Source organism: Copadichromis virginalis, linkage group LG20 (assembly GCF_057382275.1).
Source record: "Copadichromis virginalis isolate Kocher_CV1m ecotype Utaka linkage group LG20, C_Virginalis_male_GT1.1, whole genome shotgun sequence".
In the NCBI taxonomy this organism is placed as follows: domain Eukaryota; kingdom Metazoa; phylum Chordata; class Actinopteri; order Cichliformes; family Cichlidae; genus Copadichromis; species Copadichromis virginalis.
In genome coordinates, this window is record NC_140637.1 from 32,503,738 (window position 1) to 32,526,388 (window position 22,651).

Genomic DNA, 22,651 nt, shown 5'->3' on the forward strand with positions numbered 1-22,651 from the left:
GCCCCACTGTGAAACACTGCTGATAGCCTCAAACACACACACCAAATAAATACACAGAGTTAAAGCCTGTGGCGTGCAGTCTAAGGGGGACCCATAACCTTGGACGAGGGGAATAGAAAGCGTATATGTACGCAAAAATGTGTGTGTGTGTGTGTGTGGTAATGAGTGAGTGGGTGGATGCAGAAAAGGAAGTGGCGGCGAAGGTAGAAGTAAAGAGAGAACAACAGAAAGCAACAGCAACAGATGAGAGAGACGGAAGAAGAGAACAGAGAAGAAGAAAGAAGAGAGGAGGAGGAAGACCAGAAAGGCGGGAAGGAAGGATCGAAGGATACGGGGAATCTCTGAGAGGTGAGGAGGAGGAGGGGGGAGGACTTGGCAACCTGAGTGTGAGATACTTGTGATGGACATACTTATAACAGGAATACAATATGAATGACAAACTTTTATCATACAAAGTTTATGCAATCTTTACTGCTGGATGCTAAAAACCAAGGTAAATCTGTTTTAGTGCATGTAAAGTACTAATATAATAGTTTATACATACATCTACTGAAAATAATATGTTCAGACTAAATATTACTTTTAGGTGTTGATTAAAAAAATGATATAAATAAGATTCTTAAATAAAATGTTTATTCTTATAAATATTTCTTACACGCATTGTGGAAAAATCAGGATAATAAAATTAAATGTTTAAAAGACCTGACAAGATATACTGGGAAAAAAAGGTAGTGCATGAATTATTGTTATTATTTATGTAAGTTTATTTTACCTGAACAAATTTGAGCCTCAATTTCTGGAACAGCTGTTTGTGAAAACTGTGACCAACAAAACTTTCACAAACATGCTTTAGATGTGGAGCGTCTTCTCCTCCCACTTTAAAGTAATTTCAACATTTTTAAAAGCAAGTTGTTTTACAGAAATACTGAACCCGGCCACGACCGAGTGAATACATATTTCTGCTGATGTTAACTGTTTCAGATAACATCTTAAAAGTCATAACTGTGATCTCGTTGCAAATATTGTTTTTCATTGGTAAAATGTGAAGTTGATCACAAAATGTCTTTACAAAAGCTTCTGCAGTAAAGTACAGTCAACTACCTATACTAACTATAACTGCACCATTGCTGTTTATTCCCCACAGACTGTTTTTAACATTATATATACTGCATACAATAACATTACTGTATTAAGTGATGTTATCAATGTACGAGAAACCTTTCAAAATCCTTTATGGATCAATCTGGGTTCTAAATAGTTGTAAATAATCTTTCAGTGTTTTCACACTGAGTAAAGTGTTTTAATATTGGGGGGTGTTTCAGTTTGGGGGGGTACGTGCACCGTGGGTTCAGTATTTGCCCGTGTGATGTGATTCTTGGCCACTCGGCTTATTATGTCACCTGTAATAAATACAGATAAGTAGCGAAGGGAAAATCCGACCCTCTCTTTAATTTTATCTCTCCTCACCTGACAGCCAGCATGACAAAAAGTAGCAACCACATCAGTAATGGTTAAGAAACTGTTGCTAATGGTTACCAGTACTAACCACGATAATTAAGACACACATTACAAACACAGAAAAGTGTTTGTCCTTTTTTCCCTGTGCAGCCTTTATTCTTAGGCTGGCTCTCAGTTTCTAAATATCAACTCAAACCAAACCTCAAACCCTGGAAGTCTTTTGGATGAGTTGCATTCATTTGCTCTGGAAGCGCTCCAGAAACAGAATCATTAGTAAAACTCATTAACAGTTTTGTTTAATATTGTCACTCATCTTTGTGTTTATTGCACATTACTTGTTGCTATTGAACTGCAGACTTCAGCCCAGTATTTTCTCCAGTAACATATGACTCAGTTTGTTGTATAGCACGCTTTCAAAAAACAAAAAATGTCTTGTACCATCGGAGGTAAAGAAACTTCTGCTGTGAGACTTTTCACACGGAGCATTTGTCGTTGTGAAAAGAGCACAGCTGGAAACTGCTGGTGGAAATTTGTACGTTAATGTAACTTGACTTTAAAAAAACATGCAAAACTAGAGAAATTTCAAATGGATGTTCATCAGTTTATCACTTTTAACGACTTGCTGACCAATCAGCTTTATTTATCTCACATCTCCACCTACAGCAACCACAAAGATAGATTTAAAGCCAGAATGTTATCGCTGTGAGGCAACAGGGCCTCATGCAGCTAATCTCTGCATCGCTGTGCTGCTAAAATACAAAACATGTCATTCAAACCTTTTTATATAACTCAAAGGAAGAAGCAGCAAAATGTATATTTTGTTACAGTATTTGGTTATAGACTGCCTTGAAAATCTGCACATTAACACCCAGAAGAAATGCTGCAAATATTTACCTTTTGCTTCCTGGTAACATGAAGTTTTGAGACATCTAAGAGCCACTTAAAGCCCAGTTATTAATCCTCAGGGCCTGTGTAGACAGTTCTGTTATTGTACCTGTGCTCCTGAGTAAGTATAATATGAATATAATATAACATGGCATACAAAGATGGATGGATGGTATAAGACAGTATGAAAATACATAGTGTTTAACTTCTCTTACCAAAACATGATTGAAATTGCGACGACAGTCTTGCATATTTTCATTAGCGCAGTGGTGACTGGCTGTGAGGATTTGGTAATGAAGTCCAGACTCCCCGAGCATTCACCCCTTTAACTTCACTTAAATTCCACTTAGTGAAAGTGAAATTCAAGTCCCTTCCCTCTTATTGCTGCACAATATTAAATTCCTAGATGCGGCTCCATCGTCGTGTTATTTTGGGGGGTTTTGTGCAATTTTTCTCAAAATTAGGATGAGCATCAGCCCCTATTAGTTAAATGGAAGAATGCATCCATCATTTCTGACAAAAATAAAAGCAGGCCATTTGTTTTTTAGCCAAAAGGAGAAAAGTTGCTGGAAGCTAAAATGAACTCTTTGATCTGCAACCTACTGAAAAGTCTCCAGATGAGTTTTACATGTTTCCAGGTGACTCAAATGTGGAGTTTATGGCTCCATAAATGATTTGAGTAAGATTTTCGTTTCTGTTACTGTTTTTAATCCTAATATAGAATATGTAAAGTAATACGGGCAAACTTCTCAGTCTTTGTTAGCAAGCGTGTAAAAGTTCAAGTAAATTTAGCTTCCACTTGTCTTTAGGCTCCAGTGACTATTTAACCTGCCTGAATGCAGGTTTTAGGCGCGTCTGCAAGATTAATGCTAGGTTTGTTTTGCTCTGTTCATTTCACAATATTTTCTAGAAAGCCTGATTCAACCCTTCTACTTGGATGTAGGAAGAATATCTTGAATATTAGTAGAGAGATATATTTCGGAAAGAAAACCAGCATTTTTGTGCTGACTACAGTAAGTGTGGTGCAGCATAGATACATAAATTGCTTTTGTAACAAAGCAAACAGTCGCTGCTGATTCCCCTCTGCACTGATCCAGTCCCACATGCTCTCCACTTCAACAGGTGGAGTAAAATGCCTAGTATTACTTTATTTCTCCAATTTAAAGTCATATTGAGATTAAAACGAATGAGAGCAGCTCATAAGTACAGTGTGCTGCTCTTCAGTAGGCTTCCAGAAAGAGCCCAGTCAAAAGTGAGCTTTTAGGGAGATGGGAGATAAAGCAGGTGGCTCGAGTGGAGTTTCACGATAAAACAAAATAAAAATGTTCTAAAGGAGCAGAAAGTCCTTTAAACAAAGTCACACATTTGGGGTTCAAAGGTCCAAAGGACAGAATTTTCCATTGTCGAGCGACGAGTGAAAAACAGTGTGGAGGTGTGAGGTTGAGTCAGTGTTTTCTCATAAAAAGGGTTGACTTTTAAGTTTCCTCTGTGGTAAATAGCCATCAGTGTCAGGGGGTGCAGGCTAATATTCCTGTTTGTTATTTTGCTGTTTTATATGAATGCGTGTTACATTAGTGCATGTTCCTGTACTGCTGCTGTTAGCGATGTGCTGTGTGATTTGACATGAATGATTCATGAGCAGCTGTTGCTGGTGTGTTAATAATCAACGCCCGGAGCATTTCACTCTTCCTCTCTTTCATTATCTCTCCATCTCTTTTTTCTTCTTTTTCTTTCTGACTAATTTTCCCTCTCACTCGTTCTCTCTCTCTTTCTCTCTCTTCCCTCAGGTCTCTCTGCCTCTCCCTCTCTACCTGCACACCTTGAACCAAGGTAATAACAGCCAGAAAAACAGGACAAGTCTATTCCTGCTGCTTCTTCTCTCTCTTTCACCTAATGTTCTGTTTTTTCTCCCTCGTTTACTATCACTTTCCCTCTCCGTTCACTTGTTTCTTCTTGCCCCCGGTGTGTCAGTAAGTAATTAGTTTCATTTGAGGAAGGTGGGAAAGAGAGAGAACAAATGGGGAGCACCCATTTATTCCAGTGCTAGTTAGCGATTTGCTGAGCTGCTGATTAGTTTATTAGTTGTGCGAGTAAAGTGAGCAGGAGCTTCAGTATCAGAGACGGATTTACATCTTACAGACCTGAATTACACAGAACATCATGGCTAAGAAACATCTGGTAAGCTTGATCAATTTCAGACATTCTTCTCTTCTTATCTCTGAAAACCGTCGATAACTCTTCAATAACTGTCCCATGTTTCATCTCATGGGACCTAAAAAGATGAGTACTTTTAACTATAAATATAACCCACAGCAACAAATTGTTTTAAATTTGTTACATGAGTGTAATTAGAAGCTCGAGAGGATGCGGTGTTTCCAGGAAAATGTTGTGCACAACAAGCAACCTCCTGAAGATTTAGCGTTTGCTATGGCCAGGGGTGTGTCCAGGAGGGGGGGTGTGGTGTTCATGTGTGTGTGTGTGTGTGTGTGTGTGTGTGTGTGTGTGTGTGTGTGTGTGTGTGTATTGTAGGACTAACATACAGTTAACTTACAATCCTCCACATGATTGGATGACAGAATGGATAGGACCAGCAGAGGAATGTAATGTAATACTTTAGCATCTTTATGTTATGGCGCGTTGCACTTTTACTCCAAATACTTCAAATATAAACAAAGTGCTTTGCACTCAATACCATTTATTTTAAAACTGCAGATTTTGAAATATAAATCAACTTGCATGTTATGCTGCATTCAAAATGTACCCAGAAATATGGAAGTAGTAAAATCACCTCCAGCTGCCACATTGAAGGTTTCTAGTTAGGTGACAGAAGAATCCCGATGTTTGCATGATTCAGCATAATAAGTTCATTTTGTCAGGAACCTGAAAATATGCAGAGCTGTGAAGTCGCCTCGCTGTTCCTGATTTTTTGCATATTCGTCAAACTTACATGTTTCAGACGTTTCCTGACCTCTGTGACCTCGGTTCTTTAAACATTTATAAAAAGCACTTTGCGAGGAACAAACACGTGAATGCTGTCATCAAAGCTAGCTTCTTTCATCTCCAGCTACTCACAAAAATGAAATCTTTCTGCTGTTTCAGAGACTTTGAGAGCGTTAGCTGTGCATTCATTTCACTTCGACTTTAAGAGTCTTTATTCAGGTGTCAGTCAGTCACTGCAGCTGGTCCAAAATGCTGCGGGACAGTTATTAATTTTCAGATGCAAGCGAGACTTCATGTCCCCCATATTGGAGCTCCTCCACCAACTGCCAGAGTTTGCATGGGTTTGCACCGTCTTGCCTCTGTGATCTTTTAAGTTTACACATTATGTCAAGATCCCTGAGGTCTGCTGAACAAATGCCCCCAACTGTCCTGAGGTCCAGATTAAAGCACAGAGGAACAAATAACTCCTCACCTCAGGACCTCCCTAACATTAAACCCATTTTTTATATCTGCTATTTATTACTGATTATCCAGAATTACTTAAACCATAACCAAAGAGATAAGGTGCCTCTGCAGCCAGAGAGCGTTAATATGCATTTTTTCTTATTGTCAGTTTGCACTCTGGGGTTCTTATAACATTTACTGTTTTCTAGGTAAAAGCCCAAATGAGCCGTGCACAAAAAGAAAACAAAAATTCATTACAGCAAGACGAGAATGTTTGACATCCATGAAAATCTGGTGAAACTCGATTGTCCATTTCCATCTAACTCCTATCTTGATTCTCTGTTAAACAGCACTTCTGAGAACTTAAACCAGTTTTGTGAATGCACAGATAACGTACGTGTTGATTTGTAATTCTGGTTTATTCCAGCCTGCTGTGTTTCCCATTAATTTGTCTATTGCAGCTCTGTGAATCATCCAAACTTTGCTAAGCTCGTGGTAGAGTTTTGACTCATGATCGAGTTGCATAACAACAGCATCAAGCACAAACTCTCTGCAGCTTTCTAAAGAAACACATTTTGTGAAGTTCAATTGAGTCTAAAAAATCAAAATAGTAATATATGTAAGTCTGGCCTTTATGTTTGAGTCTATTGACTGAGGCGTGTGTTTGTATGAGTGTGTTGAGTAAGTGTGGGCGTGCTGACTTCCTGCTATGAGGAAACTCTCTTCCGATGGAGACACGCTGAAACGTTTCAGGTCCGAACTGATGTGGAAACACACTGAACACACACAAACACAGACACACTTATTTACACACACTTGTTTTCACTTCATCAGGGTTCAGGCTGAGTTTGCTACCAGCGCTCATCGGGTCTCGTCTGTCGGGTACTGATGGCAGATCTGTGCTCCGTCTGACGAGAGCGCTGCCTCATCATCGCATTAATAATTTGTTCAGCATGTCAGATGACAACAACGAACTGTTGCGATCACGAGGGCTGTCAGCAGCGACACGTGGAGTGTGATCTTCTTATTTTGTTTGGAAACTCCTGAATGGCAAAACAGAACAGAAATTTAAGTTAAAGTGAAGCTGAGAAGCAACAGAGGAACAGAATGGTGAGTGCAAACACACTTTCTGTTTTTGGAAAACTGGCCACAACAAAAAGGCTTAGAAATGCCAAAATGCCGCTTTATTCAGTTTTTTTGCACTGTAGCTTCTCTAATTGTATACAGTTAAGTCATGCAGTTGCAGAGCCACATGTTTCAGCATGGGGCTGTAACGGTCATTCATCTTATGCTGCCTGCATTCTGCTGTAATAACAATGACAATACAGGTTCTCAGATATTATTGCTTGATTTTTCACACAGTGCTTGTATTTTTAGCTGTTATAAAAAGCAGTGGGAAATATCTGTTGTACTACAGGCCCATGAGTCATATTCAGTATTTTTCTCTTATGATGCATTCTGAGTTACTGTGACCATAATTACATGATAAAAGCTGCTAATGTCTTCGTATTTCTTCCTGACGTGCCTAGACTGATGTTGTCACTCAACCAGGTTGGGCTAGAGGCAAAATGGACCTGAATCTTTGCCAGACTAGAGCCAAGAAGAACTACTGCTGATCCAAAATGCACAGGAGCAGAATACTAACAGGCATACAACAGAAGCAGCACCAGATGCATGATCATCTATTCAGAAATTCAATTAGTTATCGGGATGCATCAGTCTAATAGTAATAATGCACTAAGAGTGGATGTGAACTCACAGAAAGTCATTTATAAGCAAATTTATGTAAAAATGGACAGTCTCGGTTGTTGTGTCCTTGGGCAAGACACTTCACCCGTTGCCTACTGGTGGTGGTCAGAGGGCCCGGTGGCGCCAGTGTCCGGCAGCCTCGCCTCTGTCAGTGCGCCCCAGGGTGGCTGTGGCTACAATGTAGCTGCCATCACCAGTGTGTGAATGTGTGTGTGAATGGGTGGATGTGTAAAGCGCTTTGGGGTCCTTTGGGACTAGTAAAGCGCTATACAAATACAGACCATTTACCAAAAAACAGCTGAAATTCCAGCAATGTTTATTTCACTGAGGCTGGTAAAGAGAGCCTCTGTCTTCTTCGTGGTTTATATTCTGTGTCTCATATCAAAACACGCTGTTTTTTTCACGCCACGGTCGAAAACAGAGGTTAAAACATTTTGGCGTTGCTTTAAACGTAATTCCCAGTCAGCAATCTTTCTCAATCTTTCTTACTTGTATTGGCAAGTCACTTAAGCCTGTTTTACATTTTTGTGTAGATCTCACTGGCTGATTTTACACTTGAACATCACCTTTGTGACGTCTTAATTTTTTGTGAAGCAGTTTTACACATTTACAGAAAAAACAAGAAAAAACCTCCAAAATCATTTATCTACAGTTTAGACTAAAAATTAACTTCAGAAACAGTGTGTACTTCTTTTCCCAGAGTTCAGCAGACTTTGGTGGGTGCAGTGACGCTTGAGCATAGTGGCTGCTGATTGGTTATCAGCAGCTCTGATTCGCACGATCACTCTGCCAGCCTATCCTGCTTCCTGGTTACTGAAAAACTAAATGATGTGGGGATATTAAAGCTCCTTCTCTCTCTGTACTGCAGCATGCTGTGGTGAGGCGCAGATAAGGAGGACCCAACCACTGAAATACACCTATACTCACCATGAGCATGTCAGCAGTGCACTCCGCCTCCCCTCCTGCTGAGGAACCAGTGACACCCCCACCCTTGACCACACCTCCTCGCAAAGCTTCAGTCCGGCTCCAGGAGAGGTGAGCATTAACTATGCATAATCTTGCTTTCTAAAACCCTCAGTCCTCTAAAAATGTCATTTTTTAAATTTACACTTTTGTGACTAAAATGTGTTTGTTAAAACTCTCAATATATGTTTTCTTTAGTTAGTTTAAAATTGCTATCAATCATCTTTTTCTCTTGAATGTTTTCTTATTTTGCAGGCGGGGCTCTAATTTGTCTCTTCTTTTGGATGTGAACACTTTGGGGGTGGAGACTGTCTGTTCTGTCTCCACCCCAAAGGAGGTGTGGCTTCAGCTGCTTCACACCTCCTCACGACCACTCACACACACGCTGCTGCAGGAAGCTGCCATTGACACAAATACGCTGAATGTAGAGTACCAGGTACACTCAAAACATTGCAAACATTCAACACATTAAAATTAAGCAGAGACAAAAGGGAAATATGAGGTGAAACAAACTAAATATCTGCAGGACTTTGAACTGTTCCTGCTGTGCATGTAACACGTGCCAGCAGTAACTGCTGATTCTGGATTGAACGTGTTTTTAGGTCTACCTTCAGTAGATTTGTGATTTGCTTCATGTCTTACAAGCAGCACTGTGTCAAAGTCTAAACTGGCCCAACTTTCATGTTGATGATTGTCACTGCTGAATATTAGTCTTCACTGTAAAAGATAAACACCGCAGATGGCTCATCAGCTCAGGATGATGGGGTTGCATTCTGAAACTTCTGAAAAGTTCAGGTTTTGACACAGTGAAGCACAATCACTTTGTGTTGCACTTTGTACTGTCATGGACAATGGAAAACCCCTCAAATTGCTCATATTGTGAAGTCTTTATTGGAGTCTTTTGCCCAAAACAGTTGAAAACAAATGTCTATGAAATTTTTTACCTTCCTCCTCTCCTTCCTGTTTGTCTGACTGTATGTACCTGCAGTACAAAAGCAAAGCTATGATATCTAGAAAACATCAGATCCACCAATTACCTTAAAATCCTGAACATTTACTCCAGAATTAGTGCTTTCTAGCAGGTATGGAATAGCTTTCTGAGACTGTTAAACTCTCCAACTTTCAGGACAGTTTTAACATTCATTAATATTCCCGTCTCCCCAACAGAAGATCCCTCCGAACTTTGTGAACGCTGCTGACCTCGATGTTCCGGGACACATGATGAAAGACCGATACAAAACCATCCTCCCCAGTCAGTTACTGTCCGTCTCACCTCAGTAGAAAAGCTCTTGGTGTGTTTATTCCCATTTATCACCGTGCGTTATTTGTATGTTTGTCTTTAGACCCTGAGAGCCGAGTGATCCTGAGGAACCCGGACGATGAACCTGGGCCTGATCGCTACATCAACGCCAACTACATCAGGGTAAGAGTCTAACATTATTTCTTACCAAGTCAACTAACCCCACAGATTTCTGTCATCTCACACTCTATGTCAGGTGGGCCTTTCCCACCGACCACATCAGGTCTCTGTAATCTCCTTTTTTGTCTCAGCACAAATGAGCATGTTGTGCTCTTGTGGTTTTAGTTGCTAATTTTAATGGTTTAATGAAAAGTGTGATATGTTTTCTGGAACTAATATATTTTTTGTTTAAATAAAAATTGATAGTATACACTCATCAGCAAACATCTAAGCCACAGGATCACAGGAAAGAAGCTCAAAGGATCTGGACATGTGGTCAAGATGATCTGGTGAAGTTCATTCTGAGCATCAGAATAGGGAAGAAAGGTCATTTAAGCGAATTTGAATATGGCAGCTATTTCAGGAACTGCTGAGAAATACTGGGATTTTCACACACAGAGTTAAAAAAAAAGTCATAAAAAGAGAAAACATCCAGTGAGTGGAAGTTCTCAGGGTGAAAGGTGAATGACCGGACTGGTTTGAGCTGATAGGAAGGCAACAGTAACTCAAATAACCATGTTTCAGCAAAGGTACGCAGAAGAACATCTGTTAATGCACAACATGTGGAAACCTGAAGCAGGTGGGCTACAGCAGCAGAAGACCACATTAAGTATTCTGGAAAACAGAAGGTTGCCTGGTCTAATGAGACCGCCGACATGTTTTCTGCTGCAACATTTGGATGGTCAGAATTTGGCATAAAGAACATAAACATAAACATATTGTTGCTGACTATGTCCATCCTTTCCATCTTCCGATGGCTGCTCCCTATGAAATTTCCATGGCTTATTTCCAGTGTTGTTCCTAAAAACAGAAAAAAAGACAGAAAGTGACGGTTAAGAGGCTTTTTAATTCAGGCTCATGGTGGTTTAAAAAGACGTGTCAGAGGTCCTTATCAGAGATCCTTGCCGTACCGCAGCAGAGAGAAACTGAATCCTGGACATTTCTCCTAACTCTAAAATTGTGCTGGGATGATTAGGAGCTTTTAAAGGCTTGCACTGTCAGAGTCTGGGCTGTCATCTTCAGGGCTGCTGCATCTTCTATGAGTGTATATTTATTATCTATACTTGAAAAAATGTACTGCAGATAAAGTTTTTTGAAAATAGATACTGTTGTTGAGATCTCAGGTTCAGTAACAATGTCTTTTCTTTCATTTGAGCCGTTTCATTTTATTACTTAGTCCTGGATTAAATGAGTCAAGTGACAGAAAAGAAAATATGTTTCCTTCAGGGTTTTATTAAAAAGGAAACAAGCTGATAGAGTGTGTGACAGCGTTGTCACTCTGCGTGGGTGTCTTCTCGTTTGTGTGTGTCTGTGTGTGTTTTGTGCGTGTGTGTGTGTGTGTGTTGGACAGCTAAACAAACAGAAACTCAGCTATGAGCCGTCGGTTTGTCAGCGTGGGAGTTTGCAACCAGGAAAACCACAGGAAGTGAGGGAGGAAGTGACATGTCCCCGACTCCCCCTCCCCCTGTCTTCCCTTATGGCCCACGCATCCCTCACACTGTGCAGCCTCAGCTCAATTTGTGTGTGTTTGTGGAGTGTGCGCCTGTGTTGTTAATTTTTGACAGTTTTCATGAAGCACCTGCTGCCTCTGCTGATGTGCAACAACAAGTAAAAAGTAGCATTCATTCATCTGCCCGTTCAGGTAAACTCCTGTTATATTTGGTGGCGTGCTGGTTGGACCCTTGACAGTTGTTATTGAATCTGAATCATTCACTTCCTGCCCTGTGAGGCCAGGGTGGTTTTAGAAGTCTAGGGGATATGATGAATGTGTGTGACAAAAACAACAAGTGACATTTCTTAATCTGCATTTGCATCCATTTATACCAACCTGAGAAATGAAACAACACGAAGAAAACGGTCAGAGTGCATCCAGCTCTGCTGGAAAATACCTCATAGTTGATTTGTGCAAGCCTGGTCTGGAAATGCCCGGTCCACAAGTCAGCAAATGCGCTTGTCAGTCACCTAATCAGAGCTGAGATGGAAACAGAGAACACTAAAATAGAAATTAGGATGTAAAACATGCTTTAAACTGTGGCGTCGGGGCTGGGTGAACTGTGCTTTGTCTCAAAGACACAACTGCTGCAGCTACGATGCTGAAAAGGTGTCCCCTAGATGTCTCTACCACAAGTACAGAACTCTGTGGACTTTCTCTTTATTTTATTTGACAACTAAAGTCTCAGTTTCCTCCAAAATATCATTAAATATTTCCTTCCTATACCTACATTTTTGACACTAGAACCTCCAGTGGTTCTAGTGTCCTGGTATTGACCTCAGAGTAAAGCATTATACTGTGAGAAAGTTTACTGACTGATTGTTGTGAGATTTGATGCTCTTTATGTGGCAGGGCTACAAAGGGGCTCCCAGGGCCTACATCGCTACCCAGGGGCCCATGGTGCACACCGTGGGAGACTTCTGGGACATGGTGTGGCAGGAGAGGAGCAGTATCATCGTCATGGTTACGAGGCTGAAGGAGAACAACGAGGTGAGGAGACACAAGTGTTGTTTCCCTGTGTTCAATTCATCCTTTTGTGTAATAGCTGTGCTGCACCGCAAATTTGTGGAAAAACAAACTGAAGTAGTGACATTATGCAGCGGCACACCCTCCTCTGCACTGCTGTCGCTCTTGAGACACTCCCTGGTTGTCCTCATTTCACTGGATCTCCTCCATTGTGTCAAAAGTTCAACCTGAACTTTATTTCGGGGGAACAGGATGACCTCACAGGGTGCCAAATCTGTCAGGTAGCCTGAGTGATGAGCAGCCAAAATTGTTGTGGACTGTCAGTACACTGGGAGCCGTTGTATTCAAGATGGAGCACAGCAGCGCCTTTTCACCAAGGTTCAGATTGATTAAAGTGACAACGTTAAATTAGAAGTCGCAGCTGAATTCGCTGTTGCACAACAACACAGATATCGCACAAAATAACAACCACAGTTCTAGTCATGCATGTTTACTCACGCAGCTTCCTCTGTATTAAGAAATTCTGCGTGGGTGATTGGCAGGCCAGCTTTCATCAGTAAATATGATGTACAGAGTCCATTAAAGAAAGCTGCTTTTTATTATTATTTATTATATTTATTATATATATTTATGTTGTATATTTTCTACTCCATTTAATGTGACTTTATTCTTGTATTCTACTGTGCACTGAGCTGTGCATTCATGCTACATCCATCTGATTATGGATCTGAACACTTGGCTGTTTGTCTGTTTGAAGAAATGTGAGGTGTACTGGCCACAGCCGAGAGACAAGACGAAGAGGGTAAAGGAGGAGGACGAAGACACGGAGGAGAAGGACGGGCAGAGGGAGAAGGAAAATGAAGAGGAAGGAGAGACGAGACAAATCGGCAGATTCCTTATCAGAGTGAAAGACAGCCGAGAGAAAGACGGATTCACGGTCACAGATATGGAGATTCAGGTACAGTAGAGTTCGCAGATTTCACCTCCATGAGCCAGATGAAGCCATGTGTTAAATGTTTGTCATTTCTGAAGATCACTGTCTAAATGGATGACTGATGTTATTGCAGTCCTGCTCTACAAAGCTGCACTGCTTAAATGCTTTGTGGTTAAACAAAGATGGACCGATTAGACATCTGCAGAGGTGTTTGGGGTTTTTTCTGGTGAAACCACTCTGATTACAGACTTATGAAATATTTCTTAGGCTTTTATCAGCTTCTTAAAGCTTCTAGAAGATGTTATTAGGTTTGTACATTCATAGCAGTGAGTGGAAGTAGCTGAGTGAACTAAAGCAGAATCATGATCAGTGAAAATGAAATTACGTCTTTTAAAGTTTTTACTATTTCTTTTCCATGTGGGTTTCCTTGTCAGTCTAACAAAAACATCTTTGTAACGAATAAAAAAAACAATTCATTCACATTTTGCTGATAAGTTTAGTTTACTTAAGGTTTAAAACCTTTTTAAATTTTAGGAAGAAATAAAATAGTACTTTATTATAAATGCACGTTTCCAAAATAAAACCAACAGAAGCACCTGAGTCTGTGCACCTGGTTTTGTTTGATAACTGTGTGTTTGTGTGCTTTCAGCTCCATTCAGAGTGTCGACACGTCAGACACTACTGGTTCACATCTTGGCCTGACCATCATATCCCACAATGCATAGCTCCATATCTAAGGCTGGTGGAAGAGGTGGAGACGTACAGCAAGTCCTTCGTGCCGCCCTCTAGCTCTCAGGAAGTCTCTGCGCCCGCCTCCAGCCCTGGACCAATCATCATCCACTGCAGGTCAGTTTTGGTTTTCCTTCAAAAAAAATTGTGATTTCTCAAAATGGATAAAATTGGTTCTGGTTAGTTCACGTTACCTGACGAAACACAGACAGGTGTCATATCTTACTCAACTAAAGCGTCACTTCTCTCGCTTCATTTTGCTCACAGCATTGAGAGAAATAAACAAGTTAGCCAAATAAATAAAATCTGCTGTCAAGCTCCAGTGGCTACGACTCAATTCATTTGATTTTTATTTAGTATATAGCACCAAATCACAACAACAGTCCCCTCAAGGTGCTTTACATAGTAAAGAAAAGACTATTTAATGATAGAGTGCAAACCCCAATAATCATATGATCCCCTCCAAGCAAGCACAGTGGGAGGAAAAACTCCCTTTAACAGGAAGAAACTTCCAGCGGAAACAGGCTCAGGGAGGGGCGGGGCCATCTGCTGTGATTGGTTAGCAATGAGTGGAGGAAGACAGGACAAAGACAGGCTGGGGAAGAGAGACAGAGATTTATAATAATTTATGATTAAATGCAGAGAGGTGTATAAACACATAGTGAGTGAAGAAGAATCACTCAAAGCATCATGGGAAACCCCAGCAGGTCTATTGCAGTGTAACTAAGGGAGGATTCAGGGTCATCTGATCCAGCCCTAACTTTACGTTTCTTAAAAAAGGAAAGTTTTAAGTCTAATCTTTAAAGTAGAGATCGTGTCTGTCTCCTGAATCCAAACTGGGAGCTGGCTCCACAGAAGAGGCCACTGGCCAATTAAATCTCATTATGAAAAAGTCACAAGAGAACAGAACAGCTGTTTATGCTGTTTATGCATTAAAATGAAGAAGTTGATCATTGCACCATGTTTTTATAAACAACGTTGGTAAAAGAGAACTAAGTGCTAACCAACTACAGTTTCATTTTTCTCCTGCACTGAAATAAACGCAACAAGTCCCACCCTGGAAGGGCAAAAGAATTTTCTAAATAAAAGCTTGTGTGCAAAAAATTTGCTTCAAATAAAGTCACAAAACATAACTGATTTACAAACTAATTTTACAAAAATAACTTTACGTTTACTTGTGCTTGACGACAAGGCAGCTGTGTGACCATTCAGGAACATGTTTTTAAACTGAAGTATAGACCTCTTTGCACAAGAAGGTGCTTTGCAATAATCCAAAAAGACAATAATACAGTAAAATATAAAATACATTGTGTACATAAAGGAGAGTGAGGACCATAAACAGAAGTTAAAACATGCATCAATAAACCACTCTTGAAATACATCCGCTGAGAGCAGCGTGATGGTTATGGGTGAACAGACTGCGATGTGTCAAACCAGAGCCGCGGCCGATGTGTCGAAAGCTGCTTCCTGCCTGAGAGCAGGGGTGGCTGCCTTGACTGAGCAGCCAACCACAGCAGAGAGGACAGATAAAAGTTTAAAGCGATGGGGCTGCGGTGACCTGACACACGTCTTTGAGTACCAATATGCTGCTGCATGCCTGAAGCACACAGAAACCAGAGATTCTGAGCAAAGAGTAAATAAATCTGCTGTGACTGAGTTCAAAGAAAAGTCAGCACAAAGGTCATGGATCTTACCAACTTTTCTAGAAACCTTCCCTATCATCTCCTCCACATTAGCCGCTTTTTAGCTGAATATCGTAGGACTGTCACAAGACAATCTTTGTAATTGTTCCTGTTCTCAAGTAAGAACTGCATCCAAAGGTGGAGCTCTAAAAACTTTGATTATTATTTGATTGATCAAGATTTTGTTCTTTGTGTTGATGAGACAGATGGATGAGTCGGATGAATACAATACTCATCCTAAATCTACACTGCTGTTCTCCTAACATCTCCCCTGTCCTCCCCTCTACAGTGCAGGTATCGGGCGGACAGGCTGTTTTATAGCCAGCACTATCGGCTGTCAGCAGCTCAGAGAAACCGGGCAAGCTGATGTCCTGGAGACAGTTTGTCAGCTTCGACTCGACAGGTGGGTGTTTTCCTCTCTCTTTCCTTTGCAGTCCGTCTTTAACATGCAGTTGCATGTTTAAAACCTGTGGTCTGCTCATTTGCAGGGGCGGTATGATCCAGACCTCAGAGCAGTACCAGTTCTTGTACTCCACACTGGCCCAGTACAGCTCCCAGCTGCAGCAGAAACAGGTACACAGCAGCACCCTGCCGAGACTGCTGCCTGTGGCCTTCAGCTCTGAGCCCAGTGGTTTATACAAATGTCTAAAAACAACAAACAGATCATTCAAAAAGTCTAGTTTTCTGATTTTCCTTCTTTAAATGTGTTTGTAGATTTATTGCACATTGAGTGGCAGCAACTATAAAAACAGTTTTTGGGGGTCCTGGTGTTGTTGTCGGGTATGTGCCCTATGCGACAATTCATAGACTGTATATAAAAGATGGAGTCAATCGTGGCGGTGTGACCCACTAGTTGGGGCACAGTTTTTTAAACTAGACCTGGGGAGTGTGCCTGAATCTAAGCATGATACTGAGGGACACTATAGGCTCACAGGCTTGTCCATCACAAGCCTGTGAGCATACCCTACTTTAGCCTGTTTTTTAAGTGTATTTGCTACCACAAATGACATGATAAGTTGTACTGAGCTGTATTGAGTAAGTGCAACGGGAGCCACAGTCTTGTAAACAACCAGAAATGCAGCTTTAAGGCACTTCCACACTGACTCTGTTCATACAGTCTGTGGGGACTGTTAGAGCCTCGAGTGGCCATTATTGGCGCTGCAGCCACAGATTGCTGCCTAGTGTTAATATATGCAGTCATTGCTGCACAGCGCTTTGCACCAAAATAGTTAGAACTTGGTGGGAACTGTTTTCATCAACAGTTGGTGCGGTGGTGCATGTCTGTGGTGGCAGGATGATGTGGTTGGAACTGAATCCAAATAAACAACAGTTTGTGTGTTAGCAATGAAACATGTAACATCAGCCGCACCTTAATCACCTGAACCACAGCAGCCATCAGAGGACAGCTGCGTCTGTAATTTTTGGTTTGAGGTTGTAAACAGTGTACCAATTCTGAATATTTACAGAACCAGCCTGGCACACTGCCTCAGAGCCAGCAGAACCCAGAGGACCAGGTCAGCATACAGCTGCAGAACCTCGAGCTACACAGCAAACAGAACAGGAAGATCTCATAGAACCTGGATAACCAGCAGTGTCTTCAGAGAAGTCCAGGAGAAGCGAGGAGAAAGACGCCAGCAGCAGCAGAACTGATGCACCAGCAGGGGGACGAGGAGGATCCTACAGGGGCCCCAAAGAACTGGTGTTTGGCTCCAATTTGACTGAACAAGCAGAGAATAGGAATAATTAGAAGATCAAAAGCATCATGTTCATGACAGACTAAGACTGAATCAGACTAATTAAATAAAATAAGGCAGGAATATTCATTGGCTTGGCTGTGGTGTTTTTCGAGCAGCTATTTACCACACACATTCATTTGTTTAACTCTAAATATGGCCTGCTAAGTATGAAGACATGTTTTAATAGTCAGAACATTTGAGGGTATCAAAACAAATCACATAGATCTCTTCATGAAATGCGACCAGGACAGTTTGTCACATCAGCAGTGGCATGTTTGACAATCACAAATCATTGGATCACCATGTTTCTCTCTTATTATTTGACCCATTCTGTTAATTTATGAAACAAAAACACCTCTTGAGCCTTGTTGAAATCTGCTGTTTTTTGATCTCCTTTAGAGACTAATGTGTATAAAACAATCAGATCAATAAATTATGAATATAAATACTTTTTCACTCAGCAATTTTTAAAGGACACATTCAGCCGACCAGCTCTGCATTAAATTTTTGTCAGAAAGTTTAAATATTTTAATTCTATGTTTTAAGCTTCCAATAAAGTCCTGTGAATAAGTAAGTACACCCTATGGAAATATCTGGACAGCAGGTAAACATGTAAGGACCCTTGTGTCCAGAGATGAGGGTGGTATGCTGAAGAAAAATGCTTCTTCAGCCCTTCGAGCAAAAATATTAAAAGATGTAACATTCTTCTGTTCAAACAGCGCACCTCCTGACATCAGAAATGATTTTTCGTTGGTGTTGCTGTGCATTCAAAATTCCTTCAGCTGCCAGCTGTTCAAAGTGAATCATCAGAAAGCAGATCAAACATTCAGGGCGCTGGTGCTTGTTTCTGGTCCTCTGTGTCATGGACATGAAACTGGGGCAGCTTTGCCTGGAAACAATGATCTGTGCCGTGACCAATGTTCAAAGTTTGTTATAGAAAAAATGGTCTTTTAACAAAATGTGATTCTGGTTTCAGATTCTGCCACGTGTACTATTTGTCCAATTATTTTAATTAAAAGCCTTAAGTCCTGCACTTGACATAATCAAGGCAAAACATGACCCATCCCATCTACTTTCAGTGCCTGTAAATGGGAAACACTTTATTAAAATTATGACTAATTCATTTTTACATTATGACTTGAATCACGGGTCCATTCCAGGTTCATGTTGAACTCTAAGATGAATGGCTTCATATTACTGGAATTATAACTAAGAGCCTACGATTTCACATGCAAGAAAGGAAACATACAATCATTTCAACAGTAAATGTGCAAAAGATGAATGTTTAAAGTGTTACTAATAATGCATTTATTGCACAATCAATTATCAATAGCGTGAATATTGCAAAGAAAATTGCTAATAATGCAGACATGCACAGTGAGTAAGTGCTTCATATTAGCTTTAATTATTCCAGAAACAAAAACATTTATTTCATAGTGGTGACTGTCCTCGCACATAATGTGCAATAACTTGTACATTGTGTGAAAGTTATTGCACAAAACACATTAAATCATATTTATATGATTTAACACAGAGCAATGAGAGAGCGAGATGGACGAGAGAAGCTGACAGAGAGGTAGGTCAGAAGAAGAGAGAGACACGGATCATCGATGTCTGCTGAGGCCCATCATTGTTATACATCTTAGATTAAAAAAAATTGTTGAAACCTGTTGTCCTTAATTAGATGGCCCCGTAGCAGCTGCCAGAGGGCAAGAGATGAAACAGGTTAAATCGAGGATGCGAGGGGTCCTTCTAAACATTTTTGGCCTTCGTGAGGCAGCAAAGGTGTACAAGCCCTGCTGGGAGGGCAGAGAGCAGCCGACAGTCTTCTTTATAGAGGGGATGTAAAAGGTCAAAATACATATATCTGGTTTGCAGAACGTCATTTCTAGAGATGTGCCTTAAAATTTGATCTGAAATGACTCGTTATTCGTCATTGATAAGATATTACAATATTTACTTCCCTTTACTGCCAAATGTGTTTCACGAATGACGCACCTCACGGTGTCCCCTAGTGGTGGCCCTGGTGCCATTCCCGAGTCAGTCCTTTATGAATTCATTTAAAGAAAGTGCTCCAAGTTAAATAATTATATAGCAAAGCAAACTTTTTAAAAATGAGAATGTGTGTTTTTCTAACGTGATAAACTTCTATTATTATGAAGTTTAAACCAGAAAAAAGGAAAAAAAACTTTGTATTTTTTTTTAGCGTGAAAAGCCGAAGGAGGGCAGTGTTTCACTCATACATACGTCTGACTCCTCTTTGCTTTGCTTTCTTCTTCATGTATCAGCCCCACCCAAACAGGAAGTAGCCCCTAACCCCCCCCCCCCCCTCCCCAACACGTTAACTAACAATTTAAACGTACCTAATGAAAATTAAAACTGTAGACTAAAACAGCTTTAATTTTATTTACTGTAGAGACCTTCTTGTATACATGTATACGTGCCCACGCTAAACGTTTGTTTAATATAAGGTTTGAACATACGTTTTTTGTGTACTGTTTTATTTTGAAGGGTGCCACACCGGATGTGATGAGCTGCGTTACTTTCGTATTTGACATAGCCGTGAGTAAAAGGCGTAGCTAGTAAACACCACAGCAGACGTCCGAGGCTGAAAACACCGATTGATTAAACCCGTGCCCCGGTACATGCTAAGCCTACCGGTGTGTTTGGTTCTCCCGGTGCCGTCCGCGGTTGTCATAGTGACTGTCAGCCTCCAAAACACCAGAACTGTCGGGGCGTTAGCCAGCCAGCTAACAAGCTAGCATAGCCATCAAGACGTAGCCGCATCAGTCGCAGCTAGCATTAGCATTAGGAGCAGAAGACAAAGATGATAGCCCTTATCAACAAGCTGCTGGACTGGTTCAAGGCGCTCTTCTGGAAGGAGGAGATGGAACTGACCCTAGTTGGGCTGCAGTACTCGGGGAAGACGACCTTCGTTAATGTGATAGCGGTAAGGCTAATTTTTAACTGCTAGCAGATGTGCCAGCTGTCAGTTAGCATCTGGTTGCATCCATTGTTGTCCTGCAGCGGTGAGGTCAGCGTGTCTCCAACAGGAGTCGATAAGGTGGTTGTTAAATCAGTTTCTGCACAGAGCTGCAGCCCGACTTCATGTCCCCCCGGTGATAGAAGCTGCTAAGGCTTCGCATGAAGCCCATGATCGAGCGATAATTTATGACAACTGCTTTTACATTTGCACCGGTGGGCTTTGGACAGAAGTGAAGGCCACCCTTTGGGACTGGACTGTCATGCTTAGCCCTGTTATCAGGGCCGCTGTTGAGACTTTCATGTCTAGTGATGATGGGCGCCCCCCCCAAACAGCCCAACCCGACCCTGCCCAGCTCATGTCACTGACCTACCCTATCACACACTAGTCACCCCCCTGTCATACATTAGCCTCCTGTGCTGCCCAGTAACATAGTTAATGATTGAGTGACCCACTAACATATATTGTCCTTAACTCAGTGAGGTTTCCTTGGTTGTCTTTTATTGATTTTGACACCATTATTGATTATTCTTATGGCTCATATTCTTTTATTGATTCACCATCAGTTTTCTGTGTGACCGATATTAGATCTGCACATGTTTTCACTTCTATTATCTTTAAGTCTGAAGATGCTTTATAAAATATGCTTTTTTCCCATAAATGCTCGTCTTTCCCTTAAAAAACTAGGAGAACAATGTTCTGTTAAGTTTATATTTACAATTTATAGATGTTCTATGTAGTTTCACTGTAGTTTTTGTTTAGGTTTAGTGTTAGCTAAGCTTGTTTGTTTGGGGGCGGGGGGTTCAACTTTTTGGAAGCCAACTTTTTGGCCTTCATGATTTCAGACTTTTCTGTGACCTGCTGATATTTTGCAGATTCAGATTTTCTTTCTACGAAACTATAACTGAAAACATATCAAAACAAAAATCAAGCTTCAATGGTGTTTTCATAACAATGAAAATGATTAAACTTTATAATGGCCATGCTGCTGTAGCTGGCTCTGAGCTGTGGATATCCTTATTTTTCATATATATAGGTTCAAAGTAAGTGTTAAAATACAAAAGTAACACTTAGGATACTTCCTGTATGTTTTATTTTAGTGAGAACTCAATATTGTTTTTGTCTTTTCCAAAAGTCTTATTTATATTGTGGTTATCTGAACGGTTGATTCACACAAAGTGAGTAGCTAAACTTTCCAAATGAACTTTACCAGCCAGTGGATGATGTCAGAGTTACTCTGCACCTTTTATGATATAGTCTTTGTATAACTGTACGTTTCTTTGTGTTTTTCAGTCTGGTCAGTTCAGTGAAGACATGATTCCCACAGTCGGATTCAACATGAGGAAGATCACTAAAGGCAACGTCACCATCAAGGTCGATAGCTCCGTTTGCTGCCTTTGTCATGTGTGCTTTGTGGATTCTTTTTTTTTTTTTTTTCAAATTAATTTGAAACAATAATCCATAAAACATGTATTTAGCATTATAAGGGATACAAAACAGCTGGGGGTTTTTGTTGTTTGTGTTGGGGGGGGGGTAGGGGTGGGCGATAGAAACTATATACGATAGAAACAATACAAATTTGGCCAACGATAGAGATTTTGACTATATCGCTCTATTGCGATAGCACATGTTGATGATGTCATCAAGCTGCGCCTGTTTTGGTCGAAAGCATCGCAACGGCTACAACCATTATCATCTGCAAATTATGGTGGGCGACAGTCATAGCAAAGAGATGAAGCACTTTTGAAATATGGGGAAAGCCAAAAACTGCGCTTCCTCCACTTCCATAACATTGATTCATTAATGTTGAATTCTCTCGCAGCTGCTCTGTTCCCATATTGTTGCAGTATATTAATAACTAACCTGGATGAATGATCTCAGTTGTTCTCCTGACTGAAGTTTGGACTGAAGTCCTCAATTTATAAATCATAGCAATCATTCTGGTACTTAGCATTATACACTATATGTGTCTCAGCTATTTCAGTAACCCTTTAAAAACAGCAATTTTAACAAAAATAATGATATTGGTATTATTTTTACTTTTTTATCAATATTATTTCTTTTGCCTTTTAATTTGTAGTTTATATTAAATTTGTAGTTCTCACTTAGTTTCTTCTTCCTTGTGTTTGTAGCTGTGGGATATCGGCGGTCAGCCTCGGTTCAGGAGCATGTGGGAGCGTTACTGTCGAGGAGTCAGCGCTATCGTGTAAGTCCTGGTTTCATTAACTGAG

The 22,651-nt window shown here is 40.7% G+C and overlaps 2 protein-coding genes across 6 annotated transcripts in view; both read left to right on the forward strand.

Annotated features, from left to right (window-relative positions):
• Positions 1–147: 147 nt before the first annotated feature.
• Positions 148–17,522, forward strand: LOC146685207 (tyrosine-protein phosphatase non-receptor type 7-like). Of its 3 annotated transcripts, XM_085444546.1 has the most exons (12): positions 4,179–4,521; positions 6,562–6,837; positions 8,345–8,511; positions 8,695–8,875; positions 9,607–9,691; positions 9,783–9,862; positions 12,243–12,380; positions 13,114–13,314; positions 13,940–14,136; positions 15,991–16,104; positions 16,190–16,274; positions 17,168–17,522. In XM_085444546.1, the coding sequence occupies exons 3-12, from the start codon at positions 8,405–8,407 to the stop codon at positions 17,273–17,275; spliced, it is 1,296 nt and encodes a 431-aa protein (XP_085300672.1). In that variant the 5' UTR covers positions 4,179–4,521; positions 6,562–6,837; positions 8,345–8,404; the 3' UTR covers positions 17,276–17,522. The 3 variants fall into 3 exon arrangements, with proteins under 3 accessions (XP_085300673.1, XP_085300672.1, XP_085300671.1); XM_085444547.1 differs by lacking the exons at positions 4,179–4,521; positions 6,562–6,837 and adding an exon at positions 148–348; XM_085444545.1 differs by lacking the exon at positions 6,562–6,837.
• A 2,742-nt stretch (positions 17,523–20,264) lies between these two features.
• LOC146685208 (ADP-ribosylation factor-like protein 8A) overlaps positions 20,265–22,651 on the forward strand; it is a 32,948-nt gene continuing 30,561 nt past the window's right edge. For all 3 annotated transcript variants that reach the window (XM_085444550.1, XM_085444548.1, XM_085444549.1), the window contains exons 1-3: positions 20,265–20,387; positions 21,714–21,794; positions 22,553–22,626. In XM_085444550.1, the coding sequence (XP_085300676.1) occupies positions 20,265–20,387; positions 21,714–21,794; positions 22,553–22,626 (278 nt within the window). The remainder of the gene's footprint in view (positions 20,388–21,713; positions 21,795–22,552; positions 22,627–22,651) is intronic.